This window comes from Cnephaeus nilssonii (assembly GCF_951640355.1).
Source record: "Cnephaeus nilssonii genome assembly, chromosome: 13".
In the NCBI taxonomy this organism is placed as follows: Eukaryota; Metazoa; Chordata; class Mammalia; order Chiroptera; family Vespertilionidae; genus Cnephaeus; species Cnephaeus nilssonii.
The window spans coordinates 2,188,949-2,203,996 of record NC_137084.1 but is presented as its reverse complement, the minus strand read 5'-3'; the positions used below and the strand labels follow the sequence as shown (position 1 = coordinate 2,203,996).

The following is a 15,048-nucleotide window of genomic DNA, read 5'->3' as shown; positions in this document are numbered from 1 at the left end:
ACGCCCCCCAGAGCGGCCCCGGCAGGGACAGGGCTGACAGGCCCCCCAAAGCTGCCCCGGCAGGGACAGGGGCCGACACCCTCCCCACCCCGGCTGCTTCCCACGGACACAGACAGCGCAGGCCTGCGGTTCCCTCTCCCTTTATTCTGTACCCACATCGGGATGAAACGGTTCCCATAAATAAGGGCTGAGCCCTTCCTCGCGACCCGACCGGGAGCCGTGGCGGGAGCCGGCAGAGGGCTGGGCGGGAGGGGCCCGGCGGAGACGGGTCGGTGAGCGCCAGAGGCCGGGCAGCGGCCGGGCCGGGGGTCAGGAGCTGCCCCGGATCCGCTCCATGTAGCAGCGGAGATCCTCGGGGTCCTTCAGCCCCATGTCCTCACACACCCAGCGGATGTCCTCCTCGCCCGCCACCAGGATGGACTGCACGGCCGGGGCCCCCGCGGGCTCCTCGGGCGGCTGGGCCGGGGGCGCTGGCGCGAACGTCACGAACTCGACACGCTTCCGGCGCCCCCCGGCTTCTTTCCGGGCCAGGGCGCTGGGGGTGCCGGGGGTGCCCGCGGGGGGTGTGGGGGCCAGGGTGAGGGTCTCCCCGCCCCCGCTCTCGCAGGGACACCCCCTCTCCCCTTCGAGGGGGCCAGGGGGCTGCCGGTCCAGCTGGCGGCTCAGGTCCTCCTGGTCGGTGCCCAGCCACACCCAGTTGTGGGGCTGCGGGGAGGCGGGGTCCGGGGCGCTGTCGGGGGGCTCCTTGCGCTGGTAGCGCAGCACGAAGACCACCCCGTTGACCAGGAAGAGGAGGATGGCCAGGCAGAAGATGCCCAGCAGGGCGTACATGCCCAGCTCCAGGTTGGTGACCCGCCGAGGGGCGGGGACCATCTCCTCCTCCTCCCCCTCCTCCCCCCTCGCCTCTGCCTCCTCCTCCTCCTCCTGCCCGGCCTCTTCTGTCCGCTCAAACTTGCCCCTCACACCCCCGCTGCCCCCCACACTGCCCGCCGCCCGCCCTTCGCCACCCACACTGGCCTCCGTGGCCGGGGAGCTCCCGGCAGGACTCGGCAGGGCCGGGGCCGGGGTGGGGGCCGGAGGCAGCCCGAGCCACGTGGTGCCCGAGGCCAGGGGCACGCGGTGGCGGCCGCGGCGGCAGGGCTCCGCCGGGTGCAGAGACACATGCAGAGGCAGCGCCTCGGTGCCCGCCCCACTCACCACCACCCCCAGCCGGGCACCCCGCCCCTCGGCTGGCAGGACGGCGCTGGGCTCCTCGGCCGAGACAGAGAGTCCCAGGTCCTGGTGGTGGTAGAGCTCGGCGGGGGCCAGGGTGTGGTCGGAGAAGGACAGCCACAGGGACAGGGCCACCTCCTGTGGGGCACAGACAGGCGGACACGCGAGGGCAGGCACGCATGCACACGACACTCCCACAGAGACAGGCCACACGGGGGGAGGGACCAGAGAGGAAACAGACAGGCAGATGGACAGACACAGGGAGAGAGGGGACGGGCGTCAATCACCTGTCGGCCACTCAGCCCCCGGGTCCGAGCCATCAGGAGGGTCCTCAGCTAGAGCCTAATCCACCTCCCACCGACACGCTCCAGCCACTGCGTGGCCACCTCCGGCCACGGAGAGCTCACTGCGGTCCAGGGCATTCGGTCCTTACTCCGAAAACCCTCCCACTCCCGTCAACCCCCACCTGGGGAGACTGACCGTGGCCCCGACCCCCCGCCGTCACCTGCTTTGGGGCGGGAAGGGCTGACTGCGCCCAGCACGTGGCTGTGACCGCCCCGGGGTGGGCGGGGCCCCGGCTCAGGGCCAGGCCCAGGCCCATGACCGGCTGCACCCGCAGCTCCAGCACCGAGACCTTGTCGTCTGTCACGGCCAGCGCCTGCTCCCCCAGGATGGAGTCCGACAGGGGGGACCGCACCTGAGGGCGACGAGGGGCCGGCAGTGGGGTCCACTTACAGACAGCCTTTCCCCTCTGCGACCCCAGCAGCCCCACCCAGGGCTCAGGTGTCTGCTCCCCGCATCTGCGCAGGCTGCCCCCCACCCTCCCTGCTCTAACACCAGACCCTACACGTACCTGCACCCCAACCCTACATGTGGGGGACAGTTCCCTCCTCCCTCCAGACCTGGTCCCCCACACCCAACCCCGATCCCGCTGGGCGCAGGCCCCCCCAGGGACACCCCCCCAGCCGCTCACGAACATGCTGGGGCCCCTGCGCCTTCCTCGGAGGAGCGGCTCACCTCGATGGAGGTGACCCCGGGCTCCAGGCCCACCAGGACTCGGCCGCCCTCCAGCGCCGCCACGCGCGGGTCCTGCACGCGGGCGTGAGGCGCCACGAGGTGGGACACGTCCAGCAGCCAGTCGGGGCCGAGCAGGTGCGCGAGGCGGCGGCCGCCGTCCAGCGGGTGGGCCGCGAAGGGCGCGAGGAAGCGCACGCCCGCGCGCTGGTACTGCAGGCGGCAGCCCCGGGCCCGCCGCTCCGCCTCCTCCCCGGCCGCCGCCTCGGGCTCCGGCGCCCTGCGGGGAAGGGGCGGCCGGGGGCGGGGCGTCAGCGCAGGCCCCGCCTCCCGCCGCGAGGCCCCGCCCCATTCTTAAAACCCCGCCCACAGGCACACCTGTTGGGCCAGGCCCTCCACCTGCAGGCGCTGAGTGCCGGCCCCATTCCTGATTGGTGCCTGTACCTGTCCATCAAGCTGCTCTCCCCGCCCCCCTCCCCTCCTGCTCCTAATGGGGACGTGGTGGTGGCTGGAGGGGCGCCCCCTCCCATGCGGGAGACAGGGTCACTCTGCAGGGTCCCGGGGCTCAGGTCCCTGAGGCCATGCACCCTTGGGCTCTGGTGGGGCAGCTCCATCTTGACTGATCTAGGCGCCATCTTAGGCGCTGAGGACACAGCAGTGAGCTAGCTGCCTTCCAGGGTTTGCCTTCTAGGGGAGGGGTGTGCAGGGGCAGGCCGCCCCCAAACCTGATGGAGCAGATGACATACGAGAAGGGTCTGTACCGTCCAAGTGCGGGAAGGCGGGGAAGGAGGAGAGTGTGAGGTCGCCAATGATGGGCAGAGGCTGGGCCATGAAGGGCCGGGATGGGGGAAGGAGCCACAAGCAACTGGGCCTCTTTCAGACCCCAGCTCGAGCCCCTGGCTGTGTCCCCGGGTCCTCTCAGTCCCCGAGCCCCTGGCTGTGTCCCCGAGCCCCTGGCTGTGTCCCCGGGCCCTCTCAGTCCCCGAGCCCCTGGCTGTGTCCCCGAGCCCCTGGCTGTGTCCCCGGGCCCCTGGCTGTGTCCCCGAGCCCCTGGCTGTGTCCCCGAGCCCCTGGCTGTGTCCCCGGGCCCTCTCTCAGTCCCCAAGCGGCTTCTCCAGGCCTCCACGCACCCTTCGGCCGGGCTGGGCACCCTCCAGCCGCGGACCTGCTCCAGGGTGGTGTCCGTCAGCGCGATGCGCAGGGGCAGCAGCGGGGCCCACACGGTCAGCCGCAGCGAGGCCCGCAGCCGGCGCCACCAGAAGTCCACCCGCACCCCGCGAGCGCCCCGGCTCTCCTTGCCAGTCACCAACACGGCGTCACAGGCCTCGGACACCTGTGGGAGGGCAGGGCGTGGGCCAAGCCAGGGAGCACCAGAGGGCACCCTGACCCCGCCCACGGACACGCAGGTCCTCAGAGCAAGACTTGGCCACGCAGCCAGGGCCCGCCTCCCCGGAGGGGCCGCACCCCAAGCGCGTGTGGGGCTCCGTTGGGGAAATGGCTATCTGCAGACAACAGAATCTTTCTGCTGACAGAGGAGGGTTTGAACCCCAAAATTTGCCTGCTGAGCGCTGACTTTGCTGCCGGAGCCACGGGGCAACCTGCTCAGGTGGGCAGGAGCCACTCACACCCGGGCCCAGGGCCACTGCTGGCACCTTCCTCCCCTCGGGAGGCCGGGGTGCAGGAAATGCAGGCCTGAGCGTCCCCTTAAGAGCGTCAAGATGGGGAGTGTTGCCCAGCCCCCGTTTTGTCTTATGGGTCATGACGAGGCTCCAACCATAATCATCGTTATTTTCATCATTACATAATTGTTACCACAGCGGTGCCTGCTGGCTTTGGCCCCTGCGTTCTGCTGGGTACCGCGTTCGGCCGCTTTTCATTCTTGCAACATCTCTAAAGGGCATTCCCATTTTACAGCTTAGGAAACTGAGGCTCAGAGAGGTTAAGAGATTTGTCCACAGCCACACAGCTAGCTGATCACCAAGGGTTTCAAACAGAAATGGTCTGGTCCCAAAGTACATGCCCTCCCCTCTCCCACGGCAGTTCACTCGCCAGCGCAGCGATGAACGTGACAGGGCCTGAGCGGGGGGGCGGGGGTCACTGAGCTCCCACTGGACTCTGGGGAGAGGTGGTGGGAACGCTCCCAAGAGGTTCCCGGGGTCACGAAGCTGTCTCGTGGGGACCGGGATGGGTGAGGAGGAAAGCTGCGTGTACATCCCTGCACACAACCGTGGGCTCACGTGGGCTGGGCACGTGCCACTGACCTGCAGGACCTGGGCATTGGCCGACTCGCAGCCGATGTGCTCTGTCACCTCCACCAGAGCGCCCCCGCTGTCCACGGTGACCAGGCGCACGGGGACCCGCCGCGGCACTCCGGTCAGCGGTGCTGTATTCACCAGCTCCTCGGCCTGGGGGCGCAGGAGGAGCTCAGCCCCCAGCTCTTGGCCCCACGCGGCCCCCCACCTGGCTGGGCAGAGGGGGCACCCCTCACCTTGGCCAGCGGGACGAGGGCGCGTATGTCCCGCTCCGACACCGGGATCTCCCACACCATTTTGTCCTTCTCTGCCTCCGGAGCCTGGCCTGGATACTCCAACTGCCACGTGACGGGGCGAGTGACGGCCAGGCCCCCGCTCGTGCCGTTGTCCACCAGGAAGTCCACCCACAGGAACTCGGACAGCTCGCCGGGGCTGCTGGCAGGAGAGAGAGACTGAGCGCTTGCTAGCAGCCAGGCGCTCTGGATTCCTGAGGGAGGGTCTGTGATCATCCCCATCTTACAGATGAGGAAACCGAGGTTCAGAGGTTACATCACTCGCCCGAGGTCACACGGGGAAAGCGGCAGGGCTGGCATGAAACCCAGGCTTCCTGGCCCCAGCGCCCAAGCTCTCCTCCAGTCCTGGCCCCTGCAGGATCCATGAGGCTCCTGAGCCCTCCCCCACCCCCCTGCTCGCTGCCTCTCCTGCCTTCCTGGGCCTCCTCCACTCGACCCTCCGCTTTCCACAGCCATCAGGGTGGCGTAAAGCACCTGACTCAATTTCTATCAAGAAGGAAGATTCACTTCCAAGCCCCACAACTGGCACACAACCCCCTGAATAGCCCTCACAGCTTCCTTTGACCAAATGCCCGCTAGGTGCCAGGAAGTAGCCTGGATGTTGGCTACACAGCATCTTACTTCATTTTCACAAACCCTAAGGGATGCAGTATTATCCCCATTTTACACGTGGGGAAACTGAGGCTCTGGTGTGTGTGTGGGGGGGGAGTAGGGGGGTGGCAGGGAGATGAATTGGTTTGCCCAAGTAAATGTCAAAACCAGGATTCAAACAGGAGCTTCAAAGCCCATGGCCTTGACACAGGCTCAGGGCATGAGAAAGAAGAGTGTAAATGTTAAGAAGTGCAGCTGGGCTTTGGGAATAGTAATAGCCCCCCAAAAGGACCCATCTGGTGCTGGGGGGAGGTGGGGTGGTGGCTGTGAGGGCTGTCACTGGGGGGCTGGGCATCACCTGGAATGAGACTCACAGACTCACTGCACCTGGCACGTGGCTGGGGTGGATAAAGAGTAGGTGAATGAATGAATGAATGAATGAGTGAATGAATGGATGGATGATGAATGAGTGAATGAATGGATGAGTGAATGAATGGATGGGTGAATGAATGAGTGGATGGATGGATGGATGGAGTGAATGAATAAGTAATAAGTGGATGAATGGATGGATGGATGGATGGATGGATGAATGAGTGAATGAATGATGAGTGAATGGATGGATGGATGGATGGATGGATGAGTGAATGAATAAGTGAATGAGTGAGTGGATGGATGGATGAATGAGTAAATAAATGAATGATGAGTGAATGGATGGATGGATGGATGAGTGAGTGAATGAATGAATGGATGGATGGATGAATGAGTGGATGGATGGATGAATGAGTGAATGGATGGATGGATGGATGGATGGGTGGGTGAGAGGATGGATGGATGGATGGATGGATGGATGGATGGATGGATGGATGAGTGAGTGGATGGATGGATGGATGGATGGATGGATGGATGGATGGATGGATGAATAAGTGAATGAATGAGTGAATGGATGGATGAATGAGTGAATGAATGGATGAGTGAATGAATGGATGAGTGGGTGAGTGAATGGATGGATGGATGGATGGATGGGTGGGTGAGAGGATGGATGGATGGATGGATGGATGAATAAGTGAATGAATGAGTGAATGGATGGATGAATGAGTGAATGAATGGATGAGTGAATGAATGGATGAGTGAGTGAATGGATGGATGATGAATGAGTGAATGATGAGTGAATGGATGAGTGAGTGAATGGATGAGTGAGTGAATGGATGGATGCTCTATCTGCAGACACTGATTCCTTGAAGGAGTCTGTTCCTTCGCCTGCTCACATGGGGAGACGATGCAGAGCGCAGCCTGTGCCCTGGAGCCCGTCATCAGCCCGCAGCCCCCCCTCCTCTGCCCGCACCGGGGAGCCAACCACCCACCTGGCGTCGGGTCCTGTGGGCCCAGCACGGTGGCAGGTGATGAGGGTGGTGTGGTGCTTGGAGCCCTTGAGGCGGTCGAGCTTGGCAGCCCAGAGGGCGGGCTGGGCTGGGCGGGCAGCCGTCACGTGCAGCCCCTTCTTCACCTTGATGCTGGGGAGGACGAGCAGGTGCCGTTCGTCAAGGCGGGTGCCACGCCGTGGACGGGGTCCAGCGGGAAGCCACGGGGCTAAGCCTCCCGTCGGGCGTCCCCGAGTTCAGGTCCAACTACCCTCCTCACCGTCTCCAAGCCGGAAGGACGCAGCCTCGGCGCAGGTCAGCCACGTAGCTCTCCCCCCCCAGGACCACGCACGACCCCTCTGGCCACAGGTCACGGCCAAGCCTGGCATTCAAGGCTCCCAGGGCCTGGTCCAGTGTCACCTCCAGCGTGACAGCTCTCCATCACTCTGCTTTCGCTGCACCCAGAGCTCTTTCCCACACACACAACGCCGCCCGCCCGTGCCTCCTCGCTGCCCGTGCCTCCTCGCCGTGGCTCAGGCTGGCCTTCCGCCCGCCCGCCCCTCCTGTCTTCACCGGCTCCTCCTCCAGGCCTCCAGCAACTCAGATGCCACGTCCTTCAGGCAGCTCCCCCGCTGGCAGGATGAGGGTCCCTTCCTCACCCCCTCACCCCAGCCCCCGCCGCACTTAGTGCCTCAGCAGAGCATGCACTCCAGCTCACGCCCAGGCAGCCCCCTTCCCTAGCGCTGGGGGCCCCTGGGCCTGGCTCCTCTCTCCAGAGCGGAGATACGGGGCTGGGAGTAGTGTAAGTCCAGGGAAGATCTAGTGAGCACAGGAGGACGTGAGAGAGGGGGACGGGACAGGCACCTCGGAGACACAGAGGGCAGGGCACACACAAATCCAAATATGGAAGAGGCCAGCGACACGCGGCCAGTCCTTGTCACTGGGGTGGGGTGGGGGCCGCTTTAGGGGACCTTCCTGCAGGAAGGAACACAGAGAGGAGGTCCTTTCTGTGGAGCCGTGTGGGCTCAGGGCAAAGGGGAGGGACCCGTGGTAAGGTGGCAAGCGGGAGAACATGAAAATGAGTGAGGTTGCCAAAACCGGTTTGGCTCAGTGGATAGAGCGTCGGTCTGCGGACTGAAAGGTCCCAGGTTCGATTCCGGTCAAGGGCATGTACCTTGGTTGCGGGCACATCCCCAGTGGGGGGCGTGCAGGAGGCAGCTGATCGATGTTTCTCTCTCATTGATGTTTCTGACTCTCTATCCCTCTCCCTTCCTCCCTGTGAAAAATCAATAAAATATATATTTAAAAAAAAAAAATGAGTGAGGTTGGGGCCAATCCCCTCCTGAGGCGTCCGAGCATTCACTACCCCCAGGCACTGCACTTGCCAGTTTCCAAGCCCTTTCCTGTTCCCTCCCTGGAGCCTCCCAGCTGCCCTGTGAGTCCGCCCCACTAGACCAAGGACCCAGGAGAGGAGAACGTCCTCCTTCTGACTTCAAGTTCAGGGCTGTGCCACTGCCGGGTCTGCCCTGTGCCCGGGCAATCACGGTGCCTGGCCTGGAGGGGTGGGTGGGCCCACATTTTACAGTCAAAGATCCTAGTGAGGACCTCAGAGGAGCGCCTGCCCAGGCGGCCTGCAGAGCCCCTGCCTCGGGGCCTGGTACTCACCGCAGGGTCAGGACGCTGGCTGTGAAGTTGCGGCGAAGCAGGAGGCTGGCACTGAAGAGCTGGCCGGGCCGCACGGGCACATCGGGCACCCGCAGAGTCACTGCCTCATCCAAGGGCACCTCCTGGTACTGGGGAGGGTCCGCCGGGCGCAGCTCCACACTGCCCACCGGCAGGGCCTGCTCCCCAGGGTCCTCCCCGCCAGGGCCGCAGCCCCCAGGACCCTCGGCGGCGGGCTCCAGCGTGTAGGCCAGCTCGGCCCGCGTGGAGTCCGGGGAGAACCAGTGGGCGGGGAGCTCCAGCTCCACCACGCAGGCGCCCAGGGAAGGCTGCAAATACACGACGGCCGTGGGGCGTGTCAGGAGCTCAGAGCCGACACGCAGGGCCAGCCTGGGCCGGAGACGACTCCCCGGTGGCACGGCCAACCAGGGACAGGGCTGGGCGAGGCCTCGGAAGGCGTCCACGGGAGCCGACCCGAATGCCTCCCCCTACCCAGGCCCCGGCCGCCCTGACTGCAGCTCAGGTTTCTCAGAACCCCAAAGTCCACACGCGCCCCTCTCCCGCGGCTTCCCGCGGAGACGCCACAACAGTGGGATCGCAGCACTGAACGCCACCCTGGCCATAACGCCGCGGCTCTGCGCAGGCATGGCACTGCTCCCACTCGGTCTCTATCCGCCCCCATGTGAGCTGGGGTTGTTACTGCCCCATTCCACAGAGGAGGAGACTGAGTCCCAGAGAGGTTAAGTTACTTGCCCAAAATCATACACACTGACTGAACGCCGTAAGGGACCCTGAGCAACCTCCGCGGGGTCCCGGGAGAGCCAGCAGAGAAGACTGGAGTCAGGTGGACCGGGACCCCACACTTCCCAGGAGTGGGAGCCCGCTTTCTCCTACTCCAGGACCCCGCCCCCCAGGGGCAGGCACAGCAGCAGGGCCAGCCTGGGCGGGGCCCAGCGCTCACCTGGAAGCGGCAGGCGCGGTGGGCCGTGCCCGCGGGGTGCGTGGCGTGGAGCCGGGCACAAGGCAGGCTGCCAGGCCCCGGCGGCCAATCCTGCCCTCTGAGGTGGAAGAGCACGCGGGCGTGGGGCTCTGCTGGCGTCGCCGCCACTTCCACCGACACGGCCCGCACGTCCCACGGGACCGGCCTTTGGTGGGGCTCGGCGAGCCGAGGGGGGACAACCTGCAGGGAGAATGGGGGTGCTCAGCACGGCGGGGGTGGGGGAGGGGGAGTGAGGTGTGGGGAGATGGGACGCCAGGCTCCCAGTTCCAGCCTTCATGGGCCTCAGCTTCCCCTCTGGAAAGGGGGCTGGGACAGGCCCGAGCCGCACACAGCAGGCCGCGGCCCCGAGTCCCGTCAGCCTGGGGGCCCCGGGGCCCCCCTTACCTGCTGAGTGGCGAAGGGCGGGTAGGAGGCGCGGAGAAGCGGCTGGGCCCGGGGCCAGGGCTGCAGCAGCAGGAAGGTCTCGGACCGGGCGCCCAGGGAGGAGTTGGCAGGCGGGTAGCGGCCCACCTGCTCGACGCGGAAGTGCTCCGGGGCGTCCAGGAGCTCCAGGGCGGCCGGCAGGAACAGGGGGTCCGGGGGGCCCTGGTCACAGCCCACTGAGGAGCGAGGGGGAGACAGAGAGGGCGAGCTGCAGAGCTGGCGGGGCACGGCGCCGCGGGCGGGAGGAAGGGAGCGTTACCCAGGCCCAGCCCGCGGCGTGGAGGGTCCCCCCACTGCACAGACGAGGAAACTGAGGCCCGAAGAGGAGCACAGGTAGCAGGTGACGGCCCCACGCCATTCCTTTTCCTGCCTTTCTCCCTCCAGCAGAGCCTTCTGGGGGGCGCCCCCTCCTCCACCCCCATCCTAGCCCTTACGTAACTGCCCCGGCACCGAGGCTCTGTGGGGCAGCGCTCTCTACAGGGCCCAGCAGCTAACAGGTGAGTCTGCAGAAGCAGAGACCCTTCCGCGGCCCCCAGGCCCTGGCCAGCTGTGGCTGGACCTCCCCCCTCCTCCTCCATCATCACCATGGCAACTCTGCACCAGTTTCCCAAACGTGCTCCCTTCTACCCCATCCCAACAGGGTACTGAGTGCGAGGGGGGGGGTGTGTGGGTGGGAACAGGAGCCGGGAAGAGAGTCTGGTATTGAATAACCAGGACAAAGGCCCACCAAGACCATACTCGGGGTGTACCCCACTGACTATCGGTCAGGCCTAACAATAGTAATTCACACTTTAGAACACTAGCTATGTGCAGGCTACCATTTAAAACACGGTACAGCCCTAACCGGTTTGGCTCAGTGGATAGAGCGTCGGCCTGCAGACTCAAGGGTCCCAGGTTCGATCCCGGTCAAGGGCATGTACCTTGGTTGCGGGCACATCCCCAGTAGGGAGTGTGCAGGAGGCAGCTGATCAATGTTTCTCTCTCATCGATGTTTCTAGCTTTCTATCCCTCTCCCTTCCTCTCTGTAAAAAAATCAATAAAATATATTTTTAAAAAGTAAATAAAAAATAAAACACGTTACATACATGTACTGACTTTCAGTTTTTGTAACAACTGAGAACTAGGTTCTATGACTGTTAATCTCATTTAATGCTTATTTCTTTTTTAAATTCTTTTTATTGATTTCAGAGAGGAAGGGAGAGGGAGAGATAGAAACATCGATGAGAAAGAATCATTGATCGGCTCCCTCCTGCACACCCCCCACTGGGGATCGAGCCCACAACCCGGGCATGTGCCCTGACTGGGAATGAACTGTGACCTCCTGATTCATAGGTCGATGCTCAACCACTGAGCCACGCCGGCCGGGCTAATCCCATTTTATGGCTGGAGACAATGAGGCTGGGAGGTTAAGTACTTGCTGGGGCCCCACAGTTGGCACATGGTGGAGCTGGGAGTCAGAGCCCAGGCATCAACCACTAGACCACCCTGCCTCCACGCTCTACCTCTCCCTCCACCCTGTGCTGCTTGCAGCAGTGTTCACTCCCTAGACTCTGGGTCTCTCCCTCCCCCTTCAGGGCCAACAGAGAATGCCGCCTCCTTCAGGAAGCCCTCCTTGATTGCTTGCACTCTCACCCATCCCCTCCGCTCTGTGCAGCTCTGGCTGCCTCCTCTGAATTGGTTATCTTCCTGTTTATCACCCGGGGCCTGTCTGACTGATCCCGGATCACACGCTGGGCAGCTCTCCCTGGAGCGGACGTCCTAGGAGCCTGGAGACGTGCATTTCCGCCCTAACTCGGCCTCGGGGAAGGTTGGGCCAGTCCTTTAACTCTGGGAGCCTCTGCTCCGCCACCTGCAGAACGGGCGCTGGTGGCCCGGGAGAAGGAGAGGGCTTTGCAAACTGGCGTGTGGAGCAGGGGTGGCGGCTGCTGCTAATGGACGTGACAGGCGCTCCGCTCCTCGCTGTGAGAGGGTTCTGGCTCCTGCGGGTCCCCGGGGAGGGGGGCAGGTGGCTGAAAGCAGCTCAGAGCTGCTCCCTCCCAGCCCACTGCTGGGCTGGGGTCCTGATGGTTTCCGCCTCCTTCAGGATGCTCCCCATCACTGAGCATGTGTCTGAGACACTTACCCCCCCCCCCCCCAAGTGTAACAGGTGAGCGCCTGGCTCCCAGGGGCAGCCCCTGGCTCCCTCCCTCCTGCTGCTCCATTGCCCGGATAATGACAAGAGGCTGGGAGGCCTGACTCCCACGGACTTCCCGCATCCAGATCTCAGCTTCGGGGGTCGGGGGCGGGGGGTGGAGAATGCCTCACTGTGCCCACTCTTCTGTGGCATCATCCACCTACAGCCGCGGCCCATGCCAAGGGGAGCCGCTGCCCCCTCCAGGGATGGGGATTCCCTAAGCGCCAGGAAGGCACGGATGGGGCGATCTCTTGGGACTCCAAGGTCAAGGAACTCCCTGGGGCAGGGAGAGCGGCTGCATATCCACCTCCAAGGTCCCTGCAAAGGGGCAGCTCCCCGCCCCGGGGGTGGGTTGATGGGGGGCGGGGGACGGGGCTAGCAGCCACCGGGGTGCAGCTCCGAGGGCAGAGCAGGGAGCTGGCGCCCGCCGGGTCGGGGGCAGCCGGGCCGGAGCCCTGGCTGGAGGGAGGCGGTGGAGGTGCGGGCCTGACCGGCTGTGCTGGGTCGGGAAGGGGTGCCGGTGGTGCGGGTGAAGGCAGCCCTGGGGCGGGGGCCTCCGGGTGAGGTCTCTCCCGCACTCGGGGCGCGCCGTGGGCTCGGTCCGGGCACCCGCAGACTCCCGCGCTCGGGCATCCCTGGAGCTCGGGCTTGGCCCCGGGCCCGGCCGCCCCCGCCCGCCCCACCCCTCCCGCTGACCTCTCACGACGTCCAGGGCGAGGGCCACCAGGAGGCAGAGCCCGGGGGCGCAGGGTCCCCGGGGGGCCGCTGCCCCGCGCCCCTCCATCCGGGCGCGCGTCCTCCCCACGGAAGGCGGGACTAGGCGGGCGGTTCAGGCCGCGGGCCGCCCGGCATCTCCGCGCCCGCCAGGCGCCGGCGGATCCCGATCCCGATCCCGATCCCGATCCCGCGGCGGAGTCCCGGCCGCCAGCGCCCGCCGCACAGCCCGGCCGCGGGGCCGCTCCCAGACAATGGAGCGGAGCGGAGCGGAGCGGAGCGGGATGTGGGCGGGAGCGCAGGCACGCGGCCCGCGGGCTGTCCCTCCGCCCCGCCGGGTCCTAGTGCCCTCCGCGTCCCCACCCCGGGGCGCCCCCAGCGCCAAGTGGGGGCGAAGGCCACTTCCCGGGAGACGGCACCGCAGGGGCCTGACCCGCCGCTGCCAAGAGGGACAGGACGCGTCGTGCGCTCGGTCTCAGAAGCTCCCGACTGAGGAGGAGGCCACTCCCTCCCCTCCCCTCCCCTCCCCCCACGCAGCTCACCTGTAAAGGCGTGTGACCCTGGAATCAGAACCTGAATTCCAGGACAAGGGGGGACCCTGCAGCCTCGGGTGAAAAAGGGTGAAAGGGGCCAGTAGGGTGGGTGACAACCATGTGCCCCCCCTCCACCACTGTAAGACCCCCAAAAGGAGACCCTTACTCTGTCCCCCGAATCGACGGCAACCCCAATCAGCCACAGGAGGCGTCACTTGATGCAAAAAACAAGAGGTTTATTCCAGCGCGCTGGGGCTCAACTCGTGACTCACGCAGGAGCAGAGGAGTTGGGCCCCGAATGAAGAGTCTTACAAGCTTATAAAGGGAAAACTATAGCCTGGGGTGGGGTACAATGTAATTCGGGGAATTTTCCAAAGTGGACCTGGGCTTGTTTACAGTAAATTGTTACAATAGACCTCCTGACTTAGTCAGTTGTTCTTATCTGATAACCCTACCTCCTATTTTTCTTAATTGTTAGCACCTGTGGCTCAGAGCTGTTTCCTGGAACAGTTTAAGGCTTTTGTTCCCAGTACTGGAAAAAGGGGGTTTGTGGAACAGTTTAAGACTTTTGCTCCCAGTACTGGGAAAGGGGGTTTGTTTAAAGCTTCTGTTTCGTTCTATCATTCCCCCATTTGCTTTTTTGTAAGTTCTAATCATGGAACTTCTGTCTCTATATACCCTCCTCCGAGGCTGTCTCCTTGGCGGAGGGACTGGTATTGTTGTCTGAGCATTAAAACCTGTACAGCACTTATTCTCTCCCTGATGAAAGTGACTAGGCGATTTAAGATGCAGGGCCCAAAAGTGAGGATTAGAAGCAGTATAATAAGGGGACCCATTAAGGTGGATATGAGGGTAGTGAGCCAAGGGGATCGGCTGTACCAACTTTCAAACCACCCTTGGTGTGCTTCCCGATCTCGTTGTCTTGTTTCTAGTCTTTCTCTAAGCTTGGACATAGAGTCCTTTATTACACCAGAGTGATCTATGTAAAAACAACATTCTTCTTTTAGTGCAGCACATAATCCACCATCTTTTAGAAATAGGAGATCTAAGCCCCGCCTATTCTGTAGTACTACTTCAGATAAAGAGGTTAGTGACTCTTCTAATTTGGTGATTGACTGCTCTATGGCTTTTAGATCTTCATCTACAGCTGCTCGTAACCCCTCGATGTACTGGGGAGTCTGAATAAGGGCAGTGGTCCCCGTCCCCACTCCAGCTGCTACTCCCAAGCCCAGCAGGACTGCCAAAGTGAGCGAGATCGGCTCCCTCTTTTGTCTGCGGGGCCGTAGGTCGAACTCGGCCTCGAAGGAACCTGCCTCGTGGTAGATAACTCTAGGTACCAGCTGTATGAGGACACAATAGTCTTTGGTGGTGTTGAACACCGATGAGGAAACACATGGGGTTATTCCTGTACTGCAGGCCCACCATCCGCCTACGGGAGGAACCAGATAGTAGTTGGTAGTTGTTTGAGGACTTTCTATTGTCTGATTGCACAGATGCTTACGGCCTGTGGGAACTGAGCCTAAGCAAGTGCCACTCCCCGAGACTTCTGTGAGGGTGAGTTTATTATTCAACCCCCAGCTACAGGAGTCATGGGAGGTGGTATTATTAAAGGTCCCTGAAAAGGCAATGCCCTCATAATACGGAGGGCTTGACACTAGACATAGCCAACAGGACTTGGTCAGGTTAGGGTTGGAGGCATTGAGGACGCTGAAAGCTCCCTGAATTAGGTTAAGGAGTCTCTGCCCCGTGCTCAGTATCTCTAGAGTCGGGGACGTTGGAACTGTAGTGGACCCATTAAGAGAGGTCTGGGGAGCAGGTGGTCT

The 15,048-nt window shown here is 63.4% G+C and overlaps 1 protein-coding gene across 2 annotated transcripts; it reads right to left on the bottom strand.

The window, feature by feature from the left end:
* Positions 1 to 158: 158 nt before the first annotated feature.
* TMEM132A (transmembrane protein 132A) lies at positions 159 to 12,795 on the bottom strand. 2 transcript variants are annotated; one of them, XM_079787911.1, is made up of 11 exons: positions 12,675 to 12,795; positions 9,767 to 9,981; positions 9,344 to 9,562; positions 8,386 to 8,711; positions 6,724 to 6,873; positions 4,715 to 4,913; positions 4,488 to 4,631; positions 3,357 to 3,559; positions 2,230 to 2,506; positions 1,718 to 1,909; positions 159 to 1,350 (listed from the first exon to the last, which is right to left on the bottom strand). In XM_079787911.1, the coding sequence occupies exons 1-11, from the start codon at positions 12,760 to 12,762 to the stop codon at positions 310 to 312; spliced, it is 3,054 nt and encodes a 1,017-aa protein (XP_079644037.1). In that variant the 5' UTR covers positions 12,763 to 12,795; the 3' UTR covers positions 159 to 309. The 2 variants fall into 2 exon arrangements, with proteins under 2 accessions (XP_079644037.1, XP_079644038.1); XM_079787912.1 differs by having other exon boundaries at positions 4,715 to 4,910.
* Between the last annotated feature and the right edge of the window lie 2,253 nt (positions 12,796 to 15,048).